Source organism: Trachemys scripta, chromosome 20 (genome assembly GCF_013100865.1).
Source record: "Trachemys scripta elegans isolate TJP31775 chromosome 20, CAS_Tse_1.0, whole genome shotgun sequence".
NCBI classification, from domain to species: Eukaryota; Metazoa; Chordata; order Testudines; family Emydidae; genus Trachemys; species Trachemys scripta.
In genome coordinates this window covers 8,480,759-8,507,257 of record NC_048317.1, presented here as the reverse complement: position 1 = coordinate 8,507,257, position 26,499 = coordinate 8,480,759, and the positions used below count along the sequence as shown (strand labels likewise).

At 48.8% G+C, this 26,499-nt stretch overlaps 1 protein-coding gene across 1 annotated transcript in view; it reads right to left on the bottom strand.

The window, feature by feature from the left end:
- Positions 1–3,591: 3,591 nt before the first annotated feature.
- GRHL3 (grainyhead like transcription factor 3) overlaps positions 3,592–26,499 on the bottom strand; it is a 45,121-nt gene continuing 22,213 nt past the window's right edge. Inside the window, exons 7-16 of the mRNA XM_034754042.1 lie at positions 25,290–25,401; positions 22,213–22,307; positions 19,722–19,880; positions 17,633–17,711; positions 15,867–16,000; positions 14,484–14,521; positions 13,697–13,785; positions 13,336–13,421; positions 11,863–11,927; positions 3,592–4,407 (exon numbers count right to left, since the gene is read on the bottom strand). Coding sequence (XP_034609933.1) covers positions 4,293–4,407; positions 11,863–11,927; positions 13,336–13,421; positions 13,697–13,785; positions 14,484–14,521; positions 15,867–16,000; positions 17,633–17,711; positions 19,722–19,880; positions 22,213–22,307; positions 25,290–25,401 — 972 coding nt within the window. The 3' untranslated portion in view covers positions 3,592–4,292. The remainder of the gene's footprint in view (positions 4,408–11,862; positions 11,928–13,335; positions 13,422–13,696; positions 13,786–14,483; positions 14,522–15,866; positions 16,001–17,632; positions 17,712–19,721; positions 19,881–22,212; positions 22,308–25,289; positions 25,402–26,499) is intronic.

Sequence of the window (26,499 nt, the reverse complement as noted above, 5' to 3'; positions counted from 1 at the left end):
TCAATTTGTCCTGCAGTCAGGTCTTGGCATGTGTCAGTGTGATGCACTTGCAGAATTTGTGCAATGTAAGCAGCAAGTTTTCAAAATGAATAGACAGCTGTGGGTGCATTTTTCTGATCGGGAAGTGAGGATAAGTCAAAAACTTTGGAATTAATTGGTTTGGTTTTTGTTTAAGTCAGTACAAACCAGCCATCAACTGGACCTAGCAGAATATTGCTTCAGTGGAAGCTTCTCTCATTCATCATCATGAACTCCAGGCAAACACAAGTGGGTTCATACTTTCACATGACCTTTATCCACCCTCAGGACTTGCTGCCCCAGAGCCTCTTCGGTTGCCCTTTAATCTTCTAAAGGTGCTGGTGGGCTCCGGGTGACGAGTCAAGAATGCTCTTGCATGCTTGTGAGCTGTGCTTTACACAAGCTGTATGGCAACTCGCCTTTGCTGGAAGGGATGAACCGATACTGAGCACGCCAGCGAAACACCCACCCTGGGCAGGGCGGGGAAGGGGGGGGGCTGGGTTTGCTCTCACGCTGATGTGAATCAGCTGGCATTTGCTACAATCAGTGGCGTTTCCTAGATATGAAGCGGGTATGAGATCAGGATGAAGGCAGGTTCACAGTTTGCTTGCATCAAAACAGGATCCTGATCCTCCACAGCCCTACACCTTGTATGGCCACTTAGCCCAGTGCAAAGAGTGTGAGAAATGCGGCCCGCTCAGAATGGTGGAGCTTTGCGCTGCCCTCGTGCAAAGGGCTGCAGCAGCTCCAGAAGAAAGTTCCCACCTGGCAAAACTCCAGGCCGGATTCCCAGCTGGTGCAAAGTGGCACAACGCCATCCAATTGCTTGCGACCTGATTCTGCTCGCTCACTGGTGAAAAGCACAAGGAACCCCACTGAAGTCCATGGAATTGCACTGGTGTGAAGAAGAGAATCAGATCCAAGGGCAGATTCATCCCTGACGTAACTGCATTACTTCAATGGATTTACACCATGGGTACATTTGACTCCTAGTCTCAATCCACCTGCTATAGGCATGGGCATAGCCAGTCAGATGAACCACTTCCCACCATTCTCTCCCCCACACACACACTGAAAAATGGCTCTACCCTTTCCTCTGTGCCATCCTGGGCTGCAGGGGTACACCTCCACGTGCCCATTGCCAGTCCCAGAGCTGAGCGAGAAGACGGGCGATAAGGAAACACGATGCACTCAGAGGGTGGGCAAAACTGGATTTTCCAGCAGAGCAACTGACTCACTGAGGGATTTGTGATAATCACAGAAACCTCGCAACATTATGGGTGGGAAATAGACCCATGTGCAGCCTCCGGAAATCTGTACTGCGCCTCTCAGCCCAGCCCCTAACCTGATCAGGCAACTTCTCTGCAGGTTCTGAAACCTCTGACCCCCCTTCCACTGCCTCTGCTCCCCTGAGCTGCACAGGGGTGTATCCCCTACCCCCCTCCACAGGTGATGGCAGCTATTGAGAATGCAACTGAACTACATGGGAGACTCAGTCACGTCGCCAGTGGAAACGGAAGGAAGACGGTAACCACTAAACTAGAATTAAGGCAGGAGAGTCAGTACTTGAGGCTCTTTCACGGCCACAGGAAACGTTCATTGAGACCCAGCGTTACCACTGACAATCTCTGACCCAGGGAGCCCGGCGCGCTCCGGCACCTGGCCGCACATTTTCCATGGTTCTGCCTGTTGTTACTGACGATCTGCATTCTGGTGCCCCGAGTCAGGGAAGAGACAGCGCCTACCCTGAACAACCAACAGGCCAAATTAATCCCTGGGATAATGGAACCAATAATCCGAGAGTCCACAGCCTCCTCCCCATACACTTCCCCCCCCACACGCACACTCCTGCCTAGCCCACAGTGTGTGTGTCTGCCCAGCCCCCCAGAGCCCCAAACTGCCAGTAGCTTAGTAGAAACCAATTGGGCATTTACTTTTTTTTTTTTTTTTTTTTTAATGTTTAGTTCTTCTATGGCATTTTCCAGCTATGAGGCCACACAGCCATTTCCAAAGGCGGGATTAATGCTCAGTCCCTCTTTACAGGTGGGGAAACTGAGGCAACTAAGCCAGGAAGTGACTTGCCCAAGGTCATGTGGTGAGTTATGGGCAGAGCCAGGCATAGAACCCAGGAGTCCTGACTCCCTGTCTGGTAACCAGGATCCACAGAAAGACGTTGCAGAGCTTTAGAAACCTAGTAGATGGGCTAGGGAGGATTTATTCTAGATTCCTCCAGATCCCCCCCTTGTGCCCCTCTTTTCCCACCACTCCCCCACTTCCCCCTTTAATGCTCCACTCCTAACTCACACAGCAGAGGGACAGGACGGGCCGGCAATTACCAAAAAGCAGTTTTTGGAGAGGCAGAGATGACCCTCCCGTTCACACGGCCCCCACCTCCTACAGGCTCCCTTGTGGCCAGCTCATCCTCTTCTCCAGCTGGGCCCCACCCAAGGCCCCACGCCTGTGGGCCCACTTGCAGCAGCAGGGCGCCTCCCCTCCATCCCCACAAAGGCAGGGACAGTGCCAAGAGTCTCATTCGCCCCACCCAGGAGTGGCTGCAGGGCTCCCCTCACCCTCCATGTCGGGAGCAGCAGCAGTGCCCGCCATTCCTCCATTGGCAGGGGCCCTTCGGTACTTACCTCAGCAACTGGAACCTAGGCAGGTTGGGTCTGCTACTCACTCCTGATGCACACTAAGCCCTCCTGGGAAATGGTGGCAGGGAGTCTTGGAGTTAACACCCCATTGAGATGTATATGGCCAACTCACGTTCCAGACTCTCAGCAGACTCAGGTAGACATTGCTGCCCGGGTTACACTTGGGTCATGTTTTCACACTTTCCTTCCCAGTCACAAGGACTAGACATTTATGTCTTTTTTTTTTTTTTTTTAATGAATGCTGAGATTCTGATACAATAATCACAGGACTCCAGGAGCTGAGGCCCTGGACATGGGCCTATGACTTCATCTGGCACAGGAGGACCCTACTGAGGGAGGGCTGTTGTCTGAGGATGGAAGACCAAGTAGCCTTGTGAGGGTTGGGGAGAGGAAGATAGTGGAATTATCCCTAGCAGGAAATAAGTAGGGCTGATGCCTCAGTTTCCCAATGCATAGAATGGAGATAATCCCCCCATTCGACCCCAGGGGTGTATGAGGGTTACTGAGTGGTTCTAAGAACCCTTTGAGCTCCGTCCAGGAGCTAAGTGTTAATTCTGTAACATGGACTTGGAGGGACGCACACAGGTTGCAGGAAGGACGAGTTTGGAGGAGACACCCGGAAGTCAGTCTGTGGGCATATGGCTAGAATGCTGGCTGCAGCCTCTCTGTGAACTGTCCTCTTAATAAAGAACCAGTTTAGTTTTACAAGCCTGGAATCTTCATGTTATTACCCAGCACGCGGCCCATGAAACAACTTCCAATCCTTTCTCTGCCTCCCTCCCCCTTTCCCAGTGGGTCCTGCCTATTCCTCCCAAAGCCCCACCAAGTTTGGCAAGAACACGTCCACTTTCCATCTCTGAACCTTTATTACTATGGAATATACAAAACAACCCAACAACACGGTTATAAAAACGAGGTCACGGGGAAATGTGAAGCAGCCCGGTTTTGAAATGCTCTCAGTGTCCCGGGGCTGGGTCAAATATAAAACGAGGCGTATTTATACATATACAAAATATAAAAGGAAGGTTACATTAGAAATGTATAAAACAAATGGCTGACGAGTGGTATTTACATCCGGGGTGGGGTGGAGGGGCCGTGCCCAGAGCCGGCAGCATCTGTTTAGCAGCCATGTTTCAATGCATCTGAGAAAGTCTCCTTGGAGCGAGGCGCTGCCGGCTGGGATCAGCCCTGTTTGAAGGTTCTGCACGACTGACGATTCAGTAGAAAGCTGCTGCCTGTGATCGATTCAGCAACAGGCCAAGACAAAGGGCGAACAAAAGCATTCGTTTGTCTATGTGTAGGCTGCCGTTGGGCAACCTTATTAGCAGATCTGCTATCCCAACCGTGAAACAGAAACTCTGACCTGTGGCCTGGGGGGAAGAAAATACAAAGTACAAATAATAATAATAATAATATTAATAATAATAAATTCAACCGAGAGAAGTTCCACGTTCACATTGAGATGGATTGTCCAAGCACTTCCTCGCGCTGAGTGTCTCCCTCCCAGGGGAACGAATGTGTTCAAGTACAGGCAATGAGGCGTGGCGTGAGGTTGTGTTCCGTTTGGGTCCAACTTGCCGGCTTCAGGAGAGAAGTCCCAGCGTAAGTGCAGCCCTGGGCTCTTTATAGCTCCTTGAGGATGATCTGGATTTTGTCCTCTGCTTCCACTATGTCCAGTAAAAAAGCCATGTGGTTGCTGTAGTGTTGGATGATGTTGTTATCCATGTTCACCAAGATGCTAGGAGAGGAGAGAGATTGGATTAGGGGCGCATATTTCAAGCAGTCACTTTAACTGCGGAGCGGTGGGAACTGGGACATCCCGAGTTCTCGTCCTGCCTTTCCCACTAACTTGCCACGTGGCCTTGCGCAAGTCCTAGCACTTCACTGTGCCTCAGTTTCCACCTAGGTGCAATAATAGGACTGACCTACCTGGGCCACACAGGTGCTGGGAGGATCAGATAGTCTTTTATAAAGAGCTTTGAACAGGCAAAGCACCATACAAACAGTCTGGGTTCTGGTTACTAACCAGTTTGCAACCAGACCCTTATTGTGACCGATTGGTTCCTTTCTGGGGCTCTGCGGTAAGCAACGGGTGGCTCATTTCCACTTGGGAAGCCGGCTTGCTCATTTAACAACAGGAGCGGGCGAGCTGGGAGGGCACCCACAGAATACTGCATTGTCCACTTTCTCCTACCCCGGGCTTCAGGGCATTGACGAGTTGGGCTGCAATGCGGAGAATTGACCGGGAGAGTCTTTTCCACTTACAACCGCCAAGATCCCCGTGCAGAATGTAAGCGCTGTACGCCCGTTCTCCCAGAGAGGCAGAGGCGGATTAAGGTTTTGTGGAGCCCTGGGCCAGAGCAAGTGGGAGCCCCTCCCTATCTCTTCCATCTGCATTCCTCCCGTATCCCCCTGGTCAGGGTGCAAGGGCTTCCCCCCTCTGCCTGGGTACTCCTGCCAGGGAGCAGGGTCAGGGTGTGGGCACTTGCCCCGCTCCACCCGCCTGGAGCTCCTGCCAGGGAGCATGGTTGGGGCGCTTCCCCTGCTCTGCAGCAGGCGCGCCAGGCAGGCGGAGTGGGGCAAGCCCCTGCGGCCTGACCCCAGTCCCCAGCAGGAGTGCTAGGTGGGCAGAGCGGGGTGGGGGCACAGGTGTGCCCATTTTTCCAGGGCCCCCCAATTGGCCGGGGCCCCTGGGCACAGGCCCCATTGGCCCAGTGGCTAATCCGCCAATTGCAGAGAAGAACACATGCCGCCTGAATATACAGCATCAGCAGGAGAGCCAGCACTCCAAATTCTTTGTCCTTCCAAGCGGCCACATCTTTCCTGGCCGCAGACTGGTTACAACTTCAACTGCTTGGAACCAGAAATTATAAAGGGCAAGGGGAGAAGCATTTCAACAGCTGATTTAAAGCCAAGGCCACGGCTCCCCATCATACCAGAGTTCCTCATTAAAATATCATTGATGTCGCAGGGCGTCACAGGGCTGTGTTCCCATAAATCACAGGAGACACTCGGAACTGTTTGGAAGTGGCAAAGAGAACAAACCGTCTTTCATTGCACACAGCACGTTCCCTCCAGGTCTCTACTGGGATCATTAATGGGGCAATAGCATTAACTGTGCAATACTCAGAAATAAAGAGGCTTCAGTTTCTAGCAAATCTAGTAATTTGTCAGGCACAGAGGACAGGCCAGACCCTCAGGTGTTGTAAATCGTCGAAGTCCCTTGGCAGTCAATGGAGATACACCAATTGACAGCACCAGAGCATCTGGCCCATCCATTCTAAAACAGTGCAGAATTCAAGGAATGTCAGATTGCCTTTGAAACAGGAAGTGCATCAAGCAGGTGAAGGGGCAAGGTTTGCCTTTTCATTCAGATTTGTTAATTACATGCTTTAGAATGTGACCGGTGCTCAATAATTTATTCTTCACTGCACTTTTCAGAAGATCTCAAAATGCTTTATAAGCAGGTTGATTTCCTATATCTAGGGCCTTTCAGTGTAGGGCATTAAACGTGACACGTGGGTAAACTGAGGCACAAAATAACTTGTCCAGAGTCATGTAGCTGTTACACAAACACAACAAGGAGGCCCAGCCTCTTTGGCAATGAACATGAGAGAGGACAGAGATCCAGAGGCTGTGGGGGCAGATAAAAAGGTGAGTGGATGGGCAGCGGCAGAAGCAAAACAGTCACAGAGTAGGATGACAATCTACCCAGCTGCCAAAATCCCCCAACCCTCCTCTTAGATTCTTCAATTGCTTTTCCACTTTTGTACTAGGAGTTCTGCTTTGTAAGCCGATTCCAGTCATCCCAGAAGTAGACAGCTGCATGCTGCTTTAAACACAGAGTGGAAATCTAGGGCTGTGTCACACAGGTGTGTCTGACCCACGCTGTTGCCTTATGCAACCCAAAACCAAGGTGACTTTAAATGACAAATGAGGCATCTCCAAAAAGTCTTTCATATTTCATCCACCTACAGCTGGGAAAGGCATCCGGTCTGGAAGCGACTTGTCCCACCCAGCCTTATTTCAGCTTTGAAAAATGCTACCCACTGATCAGAGTGGGTGAACACGCCACTTCGGATTAAAAATTGAGGTAAGTGTGTCCAGCTGTTAGAGCAGGGGGCCTCAGACTATTCCCAGCTCTGCCACCAACTTCCTGTGTGACACTGACCAAATCACCACATCACCTCAGTTTCCCAATCTGTAGAATGGGGACGCTACCTGCCTTCACTCAGGCATTTAGCAGCCGCCTGGTGAAAGGTCCACTATAGATACTGAGTTACATTAAAACTATTAACTGAATCAAACCTTCATCTAGGTTTGAATCAGACACAAGCTTTATGGGAGATGGGAAAAGTTGGGTCAGGTTTCTTCAGCAGCTGTTTTCCTGCCGCTCTGAACTTTTGACCAACATGGAAAGAGAATCTTTGCACCCAAAGTGACATGAGTTCTCTCCAGTTCATCCTGATTCCTAGACATGAGGCACTGGGAGTCACACGAACCTCATGCTGTTGGGTTTCCAGTCCGATTTCTCAATCAAAAAGATTCAGGTAAGTCATGAAGAGAAATCCAGACCTTAGATTGCAGATCCAGACCAAGCTCACAATTATATGACATTTGCCCCTTACTTCTATTGAGTCATCCTGAAATTCATGTCATCTGCCTATGAGCTGAATGGGGACAGGCATAGTAGGTCACCATGCTGACAAGGCCCACTTTTAATGCCATGTCCTCAGATGGTGTAAATCAAGGTTGTTCCACTGAGCCACATTGGTTTATACCAGCTGAGGCCCACAAAGTAAATGTCAAGGAGAAAGATAATTGCTCAGGGTGAGGCTATAGGATGAAATCATGCAAAGGGAAAATGAAGGCTAGGAGAGCAGGAAACATTTCGCAATACCCTAAGATCTAGTAGATTGTAGCCGAGTTTGAATCTGAGTAAGGTATTTGCTCAACAATAACTGGTGACAATGAGTTCCAAAGCTTAATTACAAGTTGGCTATGACAGTATTTCATTTGGTCTGCTTTACATGTGTTGCCTTTTCATTTCCTTGTTCCTCTGTTTTGGGCAGGGATAAGAACCTCTGGTTGATTCTATCTCCCAAGCATTCATTACTTCATAATATTAACTTGGGATCAGATAGAGTAACAAACAAAAATCAAGTTATAGGTGGTTCCCTCAACCAGACAAGACCCTTTTTTCCCCTGCCTCACAGGAACTCATCTGTGCAGGGGACTCAGATTCACACAGCTGGGTAGCATAGTCAGTTCTGACCCAAGTTAGCAGAGAGAGAGAGAGAGAGAGAGTGTGAGTGAGTGAGTGAGTGAGTGTGTGTGTGTGTGCATGTCTCTCTTTACTGAAAGCGACACACAAATTTAAGCACCTTCCTGCATCTGGGCCTTGAGATGGGATTTTCAGATGCACTAAGGGCTGCTTGTTGCTCTGTTCCCACTGACCTCAATATCAAACTCCCAGACAGATGCGAGTGCAGAGTGTGTTAGAAGATCCCCCCCGAGAAGCCCACTTCTCTCAGACTTTCTCACACTGACATCAACGGAATGGGACAGCAGCGAGAGTCCCTTTAAACTACCCCTGGCCGCTGCCAACATTCTGGGACGGTTTCTTCCGCCTTGTTAGACGCTTGTCAGGAGCCCCATCCCCAAAACCACCTAATGCACAAACTGGCGTCATTCTAATTCTCCTCTCTGTCTCCCTCTGCGCTAAAAACCTGGACCTGCGCCAATACAAACAATTCATTCATTTTCCAGCAGTCACTGGTGCTTGCAAAGCGCGATCATATCTCTGTGTGCATGGAGGACTCGCTGTCTGGATTTATGAAAATAAGCTTGGCAGCGGATGAGTCTTTCCCCATTCATCGGGGGAAGGGAGCGGTTCAGAGTTCTTTATTTCAGAACGCGTTCTGGAAAATAGCAATTAGCGCGTTCTCAGGGATGCACCCCTCCACTGAAGTCAATGGGCCAGATCCCCAGCTGGTGTAAACCCATGTCGCTCCATTAAAGTCAACAGAGCTACGCCATTTGACACCAGTGGAGGATCTTGCCCATTGTTTTCAATGGGGATCAAGCCCCGAAGGGTTTTTCACATGTGATTAGCACGTCCTCAATTGTACAAGGGACGCCAGCTATAACGCAGTGTCTCTGACTGCTAGGAAAACACAGAGCAGGAGCTGGCTTTATTTGCACATATCTCAGCGTGTCTGAGTAACAAAGGTCTGTTTAAAGAGCATTTCAGCTAATGCCCCAGAGCTGCACAGGATCTGCAAAGTAGCTATGTTCAGCAAGTGCCATATTGCCCTGCGAACTCCCAACAAAGCAAAACTCTCCCCCCCCCCCCCCAGCATCTCGGGGGCAGTCACAGTGATTAGGTGTTTCTAAGGTTACGTTAGAAAGAGAATTTCCAAAGCAGCAGCTTTGGGACTGAAGCGGGAACCGAAAAGAGAGCAGCAGTAGACATGCCCGGGCAGATCACGGACTGGGGGTTGGATTCACCTTCAGTGGGATCCTCCAAGAATCACTTACAGTCTGAACTAAGAAAAGGCTGATTCCCAGAAGTCCTTCCCCCAGACTCTCCCAACCCTGCCTAAGCACAAGCACTAGTTCTTCCACGTAGGGGAGACGTGTTTGTCATGGGCGGGGGGGTCCCTGTCAGGTCTGATTATGCCTCAAAAATCACACTTTGCACATGGTTTGGTTACAAAACAACCCAATCTCCCACCTGCGGCGCCAGCTCCAATCTTCAACTCCGAGGGCTTTTTTCTCTGGGGTCACTTAGCAAAGAAAGCAAGACGCTGTACAATAATGTCCCCTGGTGAAATTCTTGAGCTCTTTCCAGGCAAAGGATCACCTCGTGGCTAGGAGGGATCCTTCAACTTCAACAATCAAAGCCTCCCTTTCAGACAATGGCAGATTAACAAAGCTATTCGCTCCGTCTCCGAGGAGGGCATTGCTATTATTTGCTGTTCGTTGCTCCCAAGTTATAATTACAACAGTACACAATAACGTCAAGCTGCGGCTTGGTGGCCCAGGACCATGGTTTTCCAGACACAACAAGCGCCTCTGTGGGGGTAGGGCACAGTGAAAGTGCACTCGACGTATTCTTTGTCTGGCAACATGAGCCCTTTGACAGAAGATTAGCAAGAATCCCGCTGCACGGCAAACCCGTTCTCTTGCTCTGCATTACAGTATCAAATGATCAGCTGAGAACGAACTGACCGTGCTGCATACCCCTCAAAGTGTCTATTCCCATAACAACTGCCATAGTGGGTCACCCATTGTCCATCTTGCCCAGTGTTCTGTCCCCGACAGTGGCCCATACCTGAGCTTCAGGGGGAGTGTACAGAACAGGGTAGTTATGGAGTGAGTCAGTCCTGTCTTCCACTCCCAATTTCTGGTTGTCAGGTTTAGGGACACCCAGAGCATGGGGTTGTATCCCTGACCATCTTGGCTAATAGCCATCGATAGACCTGTTTGCCATGAACTTATCCAGTTCTTTTTTCAACCCAAATAAGTTTTTGGCTTTCACAGCATCCCATGGCAATGAGTTCCACAGGTAAGTTGTGTGCTGTGTGAAAAGTCCTCCCGTCACTTTGTAGGGCAGGGTAGGGATAGGGCTGTCCTTGAAGTTCATCTCCCACAATGCCATGGCAGGACGTGCAGGCACCACCACTACGACACGGTTTTGCTCTTCTGGAGTCATTGAAGGAAACTTTTAGACAGCTCAACCCTGGGAGCTAAAAGGCCACCTACTTGTTTCCGGGAAGTCATTAACGAGCCCTCTACAATAGCTAATGGGCAAAGGTGTGAATCAAAAGTACCAGAGTAAAATACTGTCCGACACTGATTAAAGCTGCCTTCACAAACCTTGTGTGGTTATCAAAGACAGACTCGAAGAGGACTTTCCCAGTCTCATTCATTCCATTGTTGGTGGGGTTGGAGCCCAACGTTCTTGGGTTTTTGGAGACCTCTTGGAAATGTTTTATATCACCCCTGAATTTTTTTTCCCCATTGAATTCCATATTGGATTGGCAGCCCCAGAGACTGTGTCCTTTATTTATCCACAGAGCACTATGGGAAATGGGTCAGATCATCAGCCGGTGAGAATTTGCATAGCCCCATTCATGTCAATGCAGCGACACCGGTTTACACCAGCTGATGATCTTGCCCAATGTACCTTAACAATGATCTGGAGGGACCACCTATAGGGGAGAGAAGGGAGTTCAGTCTATGGGTTAGTCAACCCTAGGAGCCAGCTAGTGACGTGCTTTGTGACGTGAACACACTGGAACCAGGTGAGACGCAGCCCCTCTGACTCATTTCACATGAGCCACCAGACGACCAGCAGATGGTAACAACCTTCATCACCACTGACCTAGCTCAGGCTTGGACGGCTGCTCTAGACAGGGCCTGTTGCCCCAGCACATCAAACCGACGCACCAAAGAACAACATGTTTTCATAGCGGTGCCTTCAGCAGGAGATACAAATCCTTTTCTTAATCAAGGCAGGAGTTTAGGTCTAAATTCCTATTAAGGTTCATTCTGTCCGTGGCATCTATATATTCAGGGTGCGTGTTCATATGTAGGGTCTGACCATCACCTACCAGAGTCCAGGAAGGACTCCCATGGTGTGGATCACTCCATTAGCGAATGATGGCTGATGAGTTGGCAAAACTGGGAACGAAAGTGCCCTGTTTGTACCTAACCCTTGGGAAGAGTCAGTGGAACACAATGCAAAGCTTTCTAACCCTGCTGTTTTCTCTGCAGCCCAACAGTCTCCACACTGGCCGGTCCTGATCCGGGCAAGGCCTGATGCCAGTTATGCACACTAGTTGTGAGAAGCAAACATTTGTACCTCGCAGATTGAGATAAGATAAATTCACTCTAAGCCCAGGCTTTCACTCTGAGAGATCATCCATTAAACCACCCAACCAGCTCCTCCCCCCACCTTTCCCGAGGAGACTTCACCACTCAGAATAAAGTTAGTACAAACAAACGTTATCCCAAATCTTTAAAGGGCAGAAAGAGTTCTGTGTTTTATATGCTCCAAATGGCCCAGACCTCCCATAGCTTTGGTATTTATTATCTTGTTAAAATACGGTTTCATCCCGTGGCAGGGCACCAAAGGGTACAAAGATCCTAGGCGCCCAGTGCAAATGCAGATGGGAGATTTGCTTACCCTCGTTTGCACTTTTTATAGACTTTATAGATGCTTTCTTCAGGCAGCCCATATTTTTCTGAAATCTGCAGGAAAAAACGTGACACTTTAAAATCTTTTTTTTTTTTTTGCACATTCAGAATGAAATCCCAGCAGATAAAATAAAAGGGATCTTTGCTGTAGGGTCACTCCTCAATGGAAGAATTTCCCCCCCCCTTATAAAAAAAATGCTAGAGCAATGTTGTAGCTTATACTGGGGTTACTACGGTAACCTGGCCTTTTGCTGCTGCAGCTTGGTTCAATGGACTCAGGAGATCTGGGTGCTAACTCCTGGTTCCATCACTGAAGTGGTACGTGACCTTGGGAAGTCACCTCCTGGGCACACAGAGACAAACTAATGCACCTGTGCAAAGCCTCTGCACCTTAGAGCTTTTGGTTTACCAACAGAAAGTGCATGTCTGACTCTGATAGCCCTGAATCCCTTGCGATCACGACTTTTGCTGAGGTTCTGGGTCAAGCTGCAAAGGCTTCTAGCCAGGGCCGGCGCAACCCATTAGGCGACCTAGGCGGTCGCCTCGGGTGCTATAATTTGGGGGGCGGCGACCGCGGCGGTATTTCGGCGGCAGGACCTTCCGCTGCCTTTGTGGGGGGCAGCATTTCGGGGCGGGACCTTCCACTGCGTAGGGCAGCAGAAAAGCTGGCGGCGCTCCTGCTTCTAGTATCATAAGCGCTTTGATGACACTCTGAGTAGGTTTGGAAATTGAGGGAGAGTTTTACATTCATTCGGCAGCATTTTCTGTGAAGGGTCTTGTCTGCTTGGCTGTATTGCCATGGGGAGGAAGCTCTAACCTGACATTCTGCAACCTGCCTCTGTTTTTAAAAGTTTGTAAAAACAACAACCCCTCCCACCCCCCAAAGCGCTGCCATAAAGGCACCATTGGATCATTTAGGTTTATTGTTTGTTTTATTCCACCCCCCAAAGAGGAGCTAGGGTTATCGGGGATTCTTCTGATAATCATCACAGAAATATGCCCTGTGTGTTCCTCAAACAGAAAATTCCATCCTAAGGTGGATAGCAGGTAGACTTGCCCTGGCTTCAGATCCCCCGGAGATAGAGCCAGGGAATGGTGAGGGATGTTTTACAGCTGAAAATACGAAAACACTGTAATAAAAGGAGAATCTTAAGGCTTTTATACTGTGATCTGAACAAAAGACTGCACTGATAAGGTTTGTGCTCCTGGAGAGAGCTCACCTCTCACGCTACAGCTCTCAACGCATGGGCTGACTTTTTCACTGGGGTGGAATTCTTAGCACAAGGCCTACGCACCATTTAGCTCCTCCAAACAGGGCAGACGTGAGATAGAAGTGGTAACCCGTCCTTGTGCTGAGCCCCTGCACAGGGAGTTAATTCTAACACCTCCTCTCCCCTCCCCGACCCCTGATTTCCGAGAACACACTGCAGTTTGTGTGTCACAGTCATGGCACGAAACTTACAGCATTCCTGAGTCCTTGGAGATCTGGTGTCTTCAGCATGAGAGCATCGAATACTTCCTCAGATTCCCTCCGCACATACAACAAGACTGGGACAGACAACAGGCAGCTTTTAAACCACTGGTTGCAGGTGTTTGCAGCACATTTCCAAAGCTTGTAGGATCCCATTTAAATGAAGATCCCGAATGAGTTGGACCATGTGACGAACCACTTGCCAAAGGAATTGAATTCCCAACGGGGAGGTTCTGGAAGCTGTTTGGGGCAGGGACCCTCTGTTCTGTGTTTGCACCGCACCTAGCAACATGGGGGCCTGGGCTGTGGTTTGGGCTGTTCGGTGCCACGATAATCTCAATAATAACAATACCTCTCTTGGCATCTTCTTCTTTGGCTAGTTTGGAAGGTGAAGGATCAAACTCATCCGAGAACGAGGGACAGCCCCGTTTTAATGGCAACCTAAGTAAACACGAGAGGAGACCGTCAGGAAGACGTATGACAGAAGCAAACATTCCAACAGTTAAAGGGGAGGTTCCCAAATGCCGGTGACAGAAGCATTACCGGAGTTGGACTGTGGCCAGGACACCGAAGATAACACCCCTCTCCTTGAGTGCAACGGGATCTCCAGTGATCACAAGTGGTGAGGGGTTTGGGTTTATATCCCAGGCAAAAGACATGTAATGTCTCAGAATTAATGGGCCTGGTCCAAAAGCCACTGATGTTAATGAGAGTCTTTTCACTGACTTTTGGATCAGGCCAAGGCGGGTATCTGAACTTCCCACCTGAGTGATTTTGAAAGCCAGGGTTTCTCTCTCTTTCAGCTTCCTTTACGGCTGCCTCTGCCTTTGGCTACCTTAGCCCCTCCGAGCCGGTTCAGGGATCATGCTGATTTTTAAACATGTTCCGTCACCCGATTAGCATGATACCACAATAGCTTTTCAGGGTGGTAAAGGAAACGTCACAGCAGTCTTTTTGGGGGGTGGGGCTGAGTGTTATGAGAGTCCATTCCACACCTTTACATGACAGAAGACTTCAGTGCAGGCAGAGGGTGCACCTGCAGTGAGCCGGTATGTGTGCACATGCTAAGCTCCACAGGTACCAGAACAATTACTGGCCCGAAGAGGTGAAAAGATTGACGAGCCCCTGTCCTTTCCTACCTGTTTACGTTGTTAGGAACAGCAGCAGCAGGAAGCACCTTGAATGAAAAGAAAAAAAAGAGATCGTTTTAGTTTAAATTTTGTTTTCAAGAGCCCATAAGATGTCCCTTGCTGGGCTCCCCACTAAGATACTCATTCTCGCCTTAGATCTCACGGCCCGATCCTGTCCTTGGCTACAGCCATGCAGCTGAAGGCAGAATATGGCTGTGTAGGATTCAGGGAGGGATGTGCCTATATGGGATCAAATCTTGGCTCCATTTAAATCCAGGGTAGTTTTGCAATTTACTTCGGTGGAACCAGGATTTCAACCATGGATTCTTAGCGTATCCCCTGCTGCTTGGGCTGTTTGGCATCCCTTGTAGCGTGGCATTATCCCCTTTTCAACAGGAAGAGCCTACCCATCTGCAGGACATTTGAGAGACTGGGGGCCCATTAAATGCCTTGTTGGGATGTGCTGTGGGGTGATGCGGTATCATGACAATGACGTGATCACTGGAATAGAATAATTCAGCTGGGGATGGAACAACATGGGCTGGTCTCAGGTTTGCAAACCCGACTGATTTTTTTGTTTTAAAGGTTGGATGATTTTTTCCCCTTATACCGTCATTTCCCCCCAGGAAACTGTAATTAAAGAACAAACACATGTTTTTTTCTGACTAAGTGAAAGCCTGACAGAGTCTCATCCACTGCGATTCCTGTCCCACAGACAACAGTCCAGAATATGCATCTTGTCAGAACCAAAAGGAGTTTGAATCTCGCAATCGATTCTGAATCCAGAGCCCATGGTTTCTCAGCAGATTCTGGTGTGGCAGACCGAGATCTCCTGTCCCCTAGCTTCAACACTGTTGCACCAAAATATCATCCTGTTGCAAGAAGACGCCACAATGTTGTCCTGGCTGAATTTGCCCATTTGGACAAACTCAGACAGGTGGCAACTCAACTTCTTGAATGATGGCCTCCAGAGCACTACTGAGCAGTTCGGAAGCCCAGCTCTTCTCAGCTGCAGGGAGGATCATCGGGAACAGAGAGGGGCCGGGGAGAAGCTGAGGGATATCCCACAGATGGAGGTGTTTTGAATGGAGGAATTTTGCTAGGGGTCATTTTGTGCAAATGCTTTTGCTCTTTCCAGCTCAATCCACCGTGCAAATTTGCAGGTAATCCTTATACAACCCTTCTTGAGAAAACTTTTCCTCAAGTTCACCTTTCCCCAAATTGAATCTCCCTTGACCTTGAAATTGTTAGTTAATAAAATTGACGCCGTGGGTTCTTTTCCTCTACACGATGCAATTAGTGTCTGTAGGACACACTCCATTGACCCAGCTTTCAAGTTGTGTGTGTGTGTGTGTGTGTGTGTGTTCAGGGGATGTTTTTACAAGGACTTACCACACCACATCTCTGAAGATTTGAAAAATGGACGTTTGGAATAAACAAGACCGGCTCAGTTTCTAAATCCGTCTCCGGCCTGAGGAATGTGATTTCGTTCCCTCGAAAGCCAGACAGCAAACAGCCTTTCAAACCTATGAGAACAACAAGAAATCTCATTTCAGAAAACCTTTGCCAGTCTGCAGCTTCATCACATCAGTGGGATCTGTCACATTATGACAAAGATTTATGCGCATGCCCTGAGAACACACAGCCCAAAGCTTAGTTACTCACGTGTTATACAGAGTGCATGAAACACAAGATATTTCTTAATGAGCAGCGAATAAAGCCCTAACTCTCGTCTGTAGATGGACGGGGTCACTCTGTGCAAATTTAGGACAGTTCATGGCCTTTACCCTTAATGGTTTCCAAGGGAGGTTTTATTTTATTTGTCCTTATTGGAAGAGCCATTCGTGCTGGTGAAAGATAGTAGCCGACCTGATGAGGAGGAGCGGTGGATGGAGCCCACCAGATTAAAAGGCCCCGCTGGCACAGACAAGGGAGGGACCACAGAACCCAGACATCAAATGAGCATAGGCAACAAAAAATAAAACAGGAATTGGGGTGCAGGTCACAAGGTCATAATGAGAGAACCGGAAGGAGACACCGAGCAGAGAACCCAGACAGCACCCAAGACCAAGTCCAAAGAGTCAGTGGATGCTGCCCAGAGCAACTGTGCTTGGATGCACGCATGGACATAGGACCAGAAAAAAGTCCCACAGAGGCAGAGAACCCTCCTGCTCACCCAGCTCCCTCCTCCTGGGCTGAGAGACGGCCAGGGTTGGTCCCTGCCGGGAGGAGGTTAACAGCCCTGGAGACAAGCCCCATTTAACCCCAGAATGGGTATCGCAGTGTGAGCTTCCCCACTGCACTCACACGCCTCACTCATGCCTTGAAGGAACCACCTCTAGGTGCCCATTCAACAGGCCCAAGACCATCTCATTGCCCATGGACCCCCGGCCATCAGACAGGAACTACTGACCTTGGGACCAAAACCTGGGGTGTGGCGTGCAGAGCCTGAGATACCCAGCCTTCCCAGAACCTCCTCATTAGAAGCTTCTCTTGCATGAAGGAACCATCTGCCTTTTGTTATCCCCCACTGTGTGTTGGCTCTAGTAGGTACCCCACCCCTACCCCGCTGGAATAGACTTGCACAAGCAACAAAGGACAAGCAGCAATTGTAGAATATTGCATTGCATTAGGAAGGACGGGGCGATGGTAATTAACGTCACAAATCTCTGTTTCACTCTCTCTTCACCCAGGTTAGATTATTTCACATTCCAATGGGAGCAACGGCTTAGCCCAGTTCTCAGCTCTCAGACAGTGCGTAACATTTTCAAAGCATTCCCAGCCAGGACTCATACAGCCGCCCAACACCTCGCTCGGGCAGCGTCACTGGGACTGCAAGACACAGAGAGGGGTTCGGTCCATCTGTCCATCTAGGCACTTAATCGCTGTCCGTCTCTGCAGGATTGGAGCAAATTGCTCCAGGCTATACAGTGAATCCGCGGCAGAGAGCCCAGGAGCTCCTGTCTCCCTGTCCTGGGCACACACTGCTTTCTGGCTCTGACGCTAGTTTGGATAGATCTCATCCTAGTACACCGTTTGGCGATTCGCTCTGGGCCTGATCCAGAGCTCACTGGAGTCAGTGGAAAGACTCCTATTGACTTCAGTGGGCTTTAGATCAGGCCCCTTGTTCCCTCCCGGTGACTAGTCCTTGTACTAACCGTTGTTATTGGAGTCCAGGCATTTCCCTTTCCTTCTGAACTGCTTGCGCTCATCGTCCCGCATTTTCCTCTCTGCTCCCTGTGGGGAAGGTTAGGCAAAAATTAGCTCCAGCTATAGTGTTAACAGTACTCCGCTTTACAGCAAACATCCCTGGGAAACTGAGGCCCAGGGGGCTAAGTGACTTACCCAAGGCCAAAGGATGAGACTGTGTCAGAGCTGGGATTAGCATGAGTGTCCGAACTCCCAGTTCTGGGCTCAGATCATGTCTTACCTTTACCTTTTAATATGCTAAGAAGATTGGGGTAAATTCCCTGTTGGTGCAACTCCATTGACTTCAGCGGAAATTGCATCTCAGCAGAGAATCTAGCCCATTGTTGTTGTTTTTATTGGATATTTGCTTCTTAAATGGGGAGCAACAAAAGGCCGCTAACCCTGTCAGTCTCCATAACAGCAGCACTTGCACAGATACAATGTTCTGTTTGTGAGGGCACAGCAAGGTTTGAAAAGGTCCAGTCAGTGAGCCTTTTATGAACATAAGAGCAGCCATATTGGGTCAGACCAAAGGTCCATCTAGCCCAGTATCCTGTCTTCCGGCAGTGGCCAATGCCAGGTGCCCCAGAGGGAATGAACAGAACAGGGAATCACCAAGTGATCCATCCCCGGTCACCCATTCCCAGCTTCTGGCAAACAGAGGCTAGGGACACCATCCCTGTCCAGCTTGGCTAATAGCCATTGATGGACCTATCCTCCATGAATTTATCTAGTTCTTTTTTGAACCCTGTTATAGTCTTGGTCTTCACAACATCCTCTGGCAAAGAGTTCCACAGGTTGACTGTGTGTTGTGAAGAAGTATTTCATTTTGTTTGTTTGAAACCTGCTGCCTATTCATTTCATTTGGTGACCCCTAGTTCTTGTGTTATACGAAGGAGTAAATAACACTTCCTTATTTACTTTCTCCACACCAGTCATGATTTTATAGACCTCCATCATATCCCCCCTTAGTCGTATCTTTTTCAACCTGAAAAGTCCCAATCTTATTAATCTCTCCTCATATGGAAGCTGTTCCATACCCCTAATCATTTTTGTTGCCCTTTTCTTTTAATAATACCACTTTGTTCTTACATTGCACTTTTCATCAGTAGATCTCAAAGCAGTTTACAAAGGGAGAGAAGTATCATTTTACAGATGGGGAAACTGAGGCACAGACAGGGGACATGACTTGCCCAACATCACCCAGCAGGACAGTAGCAGAGCAGGGAATTAGAACCTGAGTCCCAGTCCTATATGTGCTTCATCCACTAGGCCACAATGCCCCCTGTTGAGTTAAATATGACACACTATCTACTCATCACCGTGGTATCTGAGCACCTGACTTTGCACTTGCCCCACCTGGGATCGGAAGACTCTGTGGTGACTGGAAAACTAGTGGAATTTTAAGAGCGTAAAATTTGATCAATTGAAAGGGGAGGGAATTATTAGTCAAATTACTTAGATCTTTTTTTAATTAATACATTGTTAACTTCATTGACTAATTAACACTTAGGATAATGGAAGCCCTTGTTAAAAAGATTCCACATCCCAAGGGACTCCCAGTAAATAGCCTGAACACCTCCCAGAGGTCCTTCAGGAAAATAAGACCAGGCCTTCCTGATATTTCTAAAGTTAAGAAAAAACAACCCCCCTTTAAAATGGAAAATATAGGCTAAACATCAGGCAAAACCTTCAAACCCTGAGAGCTACAAGACTGCAAATCAGCCTCCAAAGGGAGTGGGGAAAGTCTCAGAGCTTGAGTCTTAACATTTGATTGGACTAGAGAATAAGTTACAGGGCAGAATCCTACTTAGGCCAGGGATGGATAAAATACTCTGTCCATCTCTAACTTCTGTGAGCTAAGTGATCCAGACACACTAGCTAAATCAATCTCCTCACCCCGAGATGGCTGAACCTGTCTATTCAGTCATGCCCTCTGGGTTGTTCTGGGTTCTCATCCCCTCTAACTCAGTTAGTGGCTCCAGGTCTTTTGTGCTAGTTTGGAGTGAGTATAAAATTCCCTGGAAGCAGTTCTCCGAAGGGAGGGAGAGGCTCTACCTTATCGCAGAAGATCTTGATCTGGCAGACAGCTCGGTGCACCAGCCGGCTTGTCCCAGGGCCGCAGTCGTAGGTGTCGATCTGGAGGTTTAAAGGGACGCCCTTGACTCCTTTCTGGGAGGAGAAGTCTGTACTCAGGCAATTCACCCCAATAAAAATCTGCAGATAAGAAGGGAGAATGTCACAGCTTGAATGCTAACCTGCAATCCCAGGATTTTAAATGATAGAGGGAAGGATGTCATCAGAGGGCAATCGACTCTTCAGTGCTTCTGAGATTCATCCATCCAGCCTTCCCAACTTTCATCCAGCATGTATCCAACCACTCCTCACCAGCTTAGATCTAGCAGATTCTCTGCTGCCCTGCACTGCACTGCCTGCACGCAGTCACTTACGCCAGCCAGGAGTGAGTGTAACGCTCCCATTCCGATTCAGTCGTGCTTCATGCCCTCTCTGCACGGCTGTAAATGGTTGCCCCAGATGCAGGGCGATGGGGAATCTGGCCCTAGGGCTGCACTCCCTACATTCCCCATCACGACCACATGCTGCCTCCCACCTCAGTGCTATAATAAAGAGATCTCCCCTCCTTGCATCTTCCCATCTGCTCTTCACAGCCTACGTCCCGCAGATGGCACAGTCCATCCAGAGGGACACTTTGGACAATCTTGATGTTCTAATGATGTTGCAACCTGTTCTTCACAGCCCTGCCAAAGGCCTCCCTGAGGGCTATTAAGGCGACAGAAACGCTCCCGTCACCTTCAGCGGGCCTTGGGTCAGGCCCCACGTTTGCCTGCGAATGTTCTCACTGAGATTTCCGTTGGGTGGGGATGCTGCCCGTTGGACCCGGGCACGCCCCTCTGTTACACACAGACAGAAGCCAGTTGCAGAGACAGAGGCAGGCTAGCTCACCCCAGCGTCACGACTGGGCTCCCTTTGGAAATTAGTCCTTAGCAGGGGGGCTTGAACAATTAGGATAGTGGGGGGTGCTGAGAGCCATTGAACCAAACTCTAAGCCCTGGATATGCCGGAAACCACTTCAAGCCAGGGAGTGCGGCAGCACCAGGGGGCTTCTGTAACTGTTGTATTGGGAGCCATAGTACCATTGCAGAATTCCAACAGGACCCTCAGACCCCCTAGTTCCAGCACCTATGGGCCTTGTTGTTAGTTAAATAAATAACTCGTCCTGAAAACCGTCTCAGGCATCACTGCCTGAATAGAGCCACCTCCGGTGGGAAATAGGAAGAGAACGCTGGGCACTCACAAAGCCTTAGTTCTGCTTCCAAACTACAAACTCATCTGTGCAACCTGGATATTTTCCCTGGAGTTTCTGGAGACAAATACTAGGACTAGTTCCTCAGCCGGCATAAATCAGCACAACTTTATGGGGCCTGTGCGGAGGGTCTGATCCTGAAGTCAGGTCTAGCCAATACTTCTAGACCGAAAAGAAGACACTTATCTGTTGCATTAAGCTTAGCGGCACGAAGAAGAATTATGAATGAGAATTCATGTAAGAAGTACTACAGACCGCCCTCTATAGCTGGCCTCTCTTGGCAGCTCCCAGACTTTTCAGCTCTCTGAAGTCTCACCCTCAAGTAGCCCCAGGCCAGTGTGAGGACAAAGTTTCTGGTAACAGCTAAATTGTGTTTGGCTGAGGTGCCCCCAAGGGCTTGCTGCATACCTGGCATATTTCCATTTTTGACAACTGTGCCTTGAAGACATTTGTTAACCTCTGGGGTTGTAAAAGACGAAGGTCGCCTTTGGGCTGACAGCGGGGCTCTGTGGAGATCCCAGCACAAACCAGAGTTTTCCCAAGCGACTAATTTAAGAGACCCAGTTTTCTTTTTCTTTCTGGCTTGTTTTAGCCGGCTTGTTTGTTTGTTGATGCTCCTTTCACCTTCTGACTGAAACCGGTAACACAGAGTACTAATGAGGACCTGGTCTGAGCAGACGCATGGGAGACCAGAACTTTCCATGGTGTGTTAAGCTCAGATGTCGGTAAGAAAATGTTAGAGATTTTAACGCCAAAAGGAATCATTGGGACAATCCAGCTGATCTCCTGCCCAGGGAGTGCCACCTGGCTATTGCTGCATCAGTCTGGAGGAGGGTTTCTTGTTCCTTAAGCTTTGGGTTTTTTTGTTTTCTGGGATTTTTTTTAAACATGCTTTGCCTATATGCCTGGCCCTGATCTATGATGAAAAAGGCTTTGTTCGGACTTAAAAACCCATCAGCACTAGAAAAACAGATCCAAGCCTGTCTGAGCTGTAAGCGGAATGTGTATTAGCTACTGGTGATGCTTACGCGCACAGAAAAGCAAGGGGCTCTCCCCCACTATCCTGGTAAATGAACAGGGTCAGTGACGAGAAACGATTTGGGATTCAAAACTCCATTTCTCGTTCAGCTGAGGGGAAAAAGACGGACTGAGCTCAGAGACAGCTGGCCTGTAACTGTGCCTCAGAACAAGCCCTCTCCTTTCCCCTCCGGGATTGGATCATACCTTTGCTTCTTCGTTAGCGTTCCACACGAAGGACAACGCGTTGTACGCCATCTCGTCAATGTGCTGCACTGTGTTGAAGTTTTCTTTACAGTCGGCTGAAATGCATTTAATGAGTGATTTACTCTTTGGCTGCAAAACTAGAGTCACTTCAGTGGCCGCCATGATGTTTTTAGTCAGACATGCAATTCTACACGGGCATGCAAAATGGTGTCTTCTGTGTGGCGTGACCTCGCACGTACGTACGGTGCAGGGGAGGTATCGCCGTGCGGAGGATGCCCTTGTGTTCTACAAAAAGGCGCCTTCAATGCACGTGTTCAGGGGGCCAGAACGAATCGTCCAATGGGCACAGCCGGGCCTGGGGTATACAATGCGTGAGTTGCGTACACAGACGCCACGCCACTGCATCACAGGTGCTTTGCATTTCTAAAATAGCTGTCACCCAAAGATCGCAGAGCATTACTTCAGCCTCCCCATGCAAGAGAGAAGTGTTTCGTTCTTTATACAGTTGGATCAGCTCAAGTGCATAGAGGTCAAGGAACAGGCCACAGAAGAGCCAATGAGGCTGAGGGGTTGAACCTGTTACTGACACCTGTGAAAAGTGACTGCAGATCTTTGCTAGATCAGAACAGCGGCTTTTTACTGGTGCAAATGACTACAAGAATCTGAGCCAGTGGCAGGATTGGACTAATTCCTAGGGCCAGATTCTCTGATTCACTCTGCTCCCTTTCCACTGCCTTGGGTGCGGAGGGAGTGGAGACTGGCCACAACCGCCTTGCTGCAGAGACCGCCAGCTTGGGAAAGACTCCAGCAGGCATGAAGCAAGTTCATGAACCTCCCCCCCACACCCTCCCATAGCCCCCAGTGCAGGTGATGTGTTCATAGAATCATAGAATATCAGGGTTGGAAGGGACCTCAGGAGGTATCTAGTCCAACCCCCTGCTCAAAGCAGGACCAATCCCCAACTAAATCATCCCAGCCAGGACTTCATCAAGCCTGACCTTAAAAATCTCTAAGGAAGGAGATTCCACCACCTCCCTAGGTAACCCATTCCAGTGCTTCACCACCCTCCTAATATCCAACCTAAACCTCCCCCACTGCAACTTGAGACCATTACTCCTTGTTCTGTCACTGAGAACAGTCTAGATCCATCCTCTTTGGAACCCCTTTCAGGTAGTTGAAAGCAGCTATCAAATCCCTCCTCATTCTTCTCTTCTGCAGACTAAACAATCCCAGTTCCCTCAGCCTCTCCTCATAAGTCATGTGCTCCAGCCCCCCTAATCATTTTTGTGGCCCTCCGCTGGACTCTTTCCAATTTTTCTACATCCTTCTTGTAGTGTGGGGCCCAAAACTGGACACAGTACTCCAGAGGAGGCCTCACCAATGTCGAATAGAGGGGAAATGATCACGTCCCTCGATCTGCTGGCAATGCCCCTACTTATACAGCCCACTTATACAGTGTTGGAGGTGGAAAGGGTGGAGTTGGGGTAGGAGGGAGTAGCGGTTGGAGTGCAATGTACTCTGACTATCCCCAACCCGGGAATAGTCCCTTAGGAACTTTTGTCAGCTGGCATAATTTAGAGCAGCCACCCAGGCTGTTCTAACCTGCACTGCGGTCAGTGCTATAGCAGAGTATTGTGGAAGCAGAGAAAAGAACTGACAGAAGGGAACTGCAATGCATGATGGTTGTTAGCAAGAGTCAGGCTTCGTTAGCAAGAGACAGTCTTTGTTAGCAAGAGTCAAGCTAGCTGTGACCCTGATAACCCTGATAACGCGAGATTTGTAGAAGCGAGGATTGTGTGAGGATTGTGTGAGACGGGTGAGAAAGAGTTGTGTAAGAAGTCATTGTGACCTCAGTATAGATAAGGTGTAGAAGACCTTGTGTAGATAAGGTATAGAAACTAATTGTATGTAGGCAAGAGTCAAAACAAGTAAGGAAATGAGATATCAAGATGGCCTATGTATAAACAAAATGCAGCTGTCCCTCATTATTTCTGTAATGAAAGGTATAAATGCTTGCTGTAATTAGTTACCAGAGAGAGACCTGCTTTGCTCTCTCCCTCTGCACATGTGAGAGTTAATAAAGCATCTGACTTGCTGTACCTAAACAAAAATAGTGAGAACTCAGTTTTTCTCCGACAGTATCAAGGAGTCATAACCTGGTGCTCAAGAGCTCCCACCTGGCTTTGTTGCACGCAGTGGAAACAAAGTGCAACAGAGAATCTGGCCACTAGCCTCCTGCTCTAACCACTAGGCAATGTTTTAGGTACTTTACTGGATGGACAAAACACTTGTATATGAGTTGTCAGGTCAAGTTCAATGCACTGTAAGAATAACCATGTGCTGGCAAGGGAGAAGGTCTTTGCCATCTTGGACTTGTACGATTGAACAGGAAAAGGGTAAGATTTTTCAAAAGTGCCTAAGTAATGTAGGAGCCTACATCTCACTGACTTGGCTCTTGCGTCTGTTTGGAAAATGGAATTTAGGCTCCTACAGTCATTTTGGTGCTTTTGAAAATTTCAACCTAAACCTTTAAAAAGTCCCCAGACAGAAAGGCATTGACGCCCACAGGTCATTCTGCACCTTCGTAACAGAGCTGGAAGGGAAAAGGTTTTCCCAGCCTGCGAAAATTTCACACATTTAAAAAAATCTTCCCATCCCAAAGTAGGACGAAAAGGCAAAATCTAGAAAATTTTCCAAACTGAAAACCTGGAAAAAAAAAATTGGTTTGGGTAAATCAAAAAAATGTACAGAAAAACTGGAATTTTCCATTTAGAATGATGTCAAAACGACCCATGGACAATTTGGAAACTTTTCTTTTTTCCAAAAACATGTCCAAGTCAATAAATTCATCACAACCTTTCCCAGGAAAACTTTTGGTTTCGCCAAAGTGGCATTTTTCAACAAAAAACGTTGGGTCAAAAAATCCCCGCTCAGCTGTTTCCTAACTCCTCCAGGCCAAACTCTGTAGCTGAAGTTGCCTTATTGTGCATTAAAAATGGGCAAGGAACTTATTCTAAAAATAGCCGAGAGCCCCCGCACATTGGACTATCACCCCCCAGGAAAGCCCCGCTGCGTACCGACGTCAATGACTCTCTGCTTGGCCGTTGGCTGGCGCGAATGCCAGTGCTTCCAGAACTTGAGCTGCTCCGTTGGATTTTTTTCGTTGTCAAAAACAACCATCACGGTGCTCTGAAAAATAAGCAGAACAGCCCCACGTTAATATGTTGATCACACTCAGCTCTGGGATAGCCCTTTTCATCCATAGGCCTAATGCACTGGACAAAAAAGGGATAGTATGATTCTCCCCATTTTACTGCCGGGGAAAGTGAGGCCAGAGCAGGGAAAGGACTTGGCCAAGGTCACATGGTAAGTCGGTGGCAAAGCTGGGAATCAAGCTGTAGAGTCCTAGCCGTGTTGTGCTACTGCAGGCACAGGGCTGGGATAGCCGAGGGGTTAAGATATTTACAGGGCCTTTAATTGCTACTAATGCTCTGCACTTAACTAGACCATTTCCTCGGAGAACTTCCCAGCACTTCATACACCTTCCTTGGTGCACCGTCCCATCACTGCTGGAGGGAGAGGACCCAACTTCTAGCCAGGGAGACCCTGGAGAACATCAGGTCTAGCTCCACCAGAATTGCCATCCAGCATCTACCCACACAAAACATCGCGCTGTGCTATGGACGTGGCTTATTCGTAAAGGACCAAATTCATCTCTGTGCCAGGGGAGGCAGTTTATACTTCCCCTTTCCGGGGCTGCAAGGAGTTATCTTGGCACAGGTTAGAGCACCCTCGTGGCTGCTCTAACTTGCCGTAATGGCCACAATGGGCCATTTTGGGACAGCAGGATTTCCGGGGTGCAGGTTTGCTTTGGCTATGGTCTCTCTCCCCTCCACCCTGCCCTGGAATGCCCCCTTCCCCCAGTGTGCCAGGCATAGGGGTCCCCTGTTTTGGGTGATATTGCTCTTAGGAAGTGGTGCTAACCTCGTACTGCAAGCCTTTTGCTTCAAACTAGCTGATGTAAAGGGGTCACACATCACTGATGACCAGGACCCACCTTAACAAACAGCACTTTCAAGGCAGCCTTTTGCTTCCGGTGTTTTGTGGGAATGTCTCTTGGGCACCTCCCACCCGAATGATAAAGTTAGAGGAAAAGTCTACGGTTTCCAGGTGCCGGGTAAGACGGAGTCTGTTGACATTTTCTGAGCCTCTCTAGCCCATTCATCACTTTCATAGAATCATAGACTGGGAAGGGACCTCGAGAGGTCATCTAGTCCAAGGCAGGAC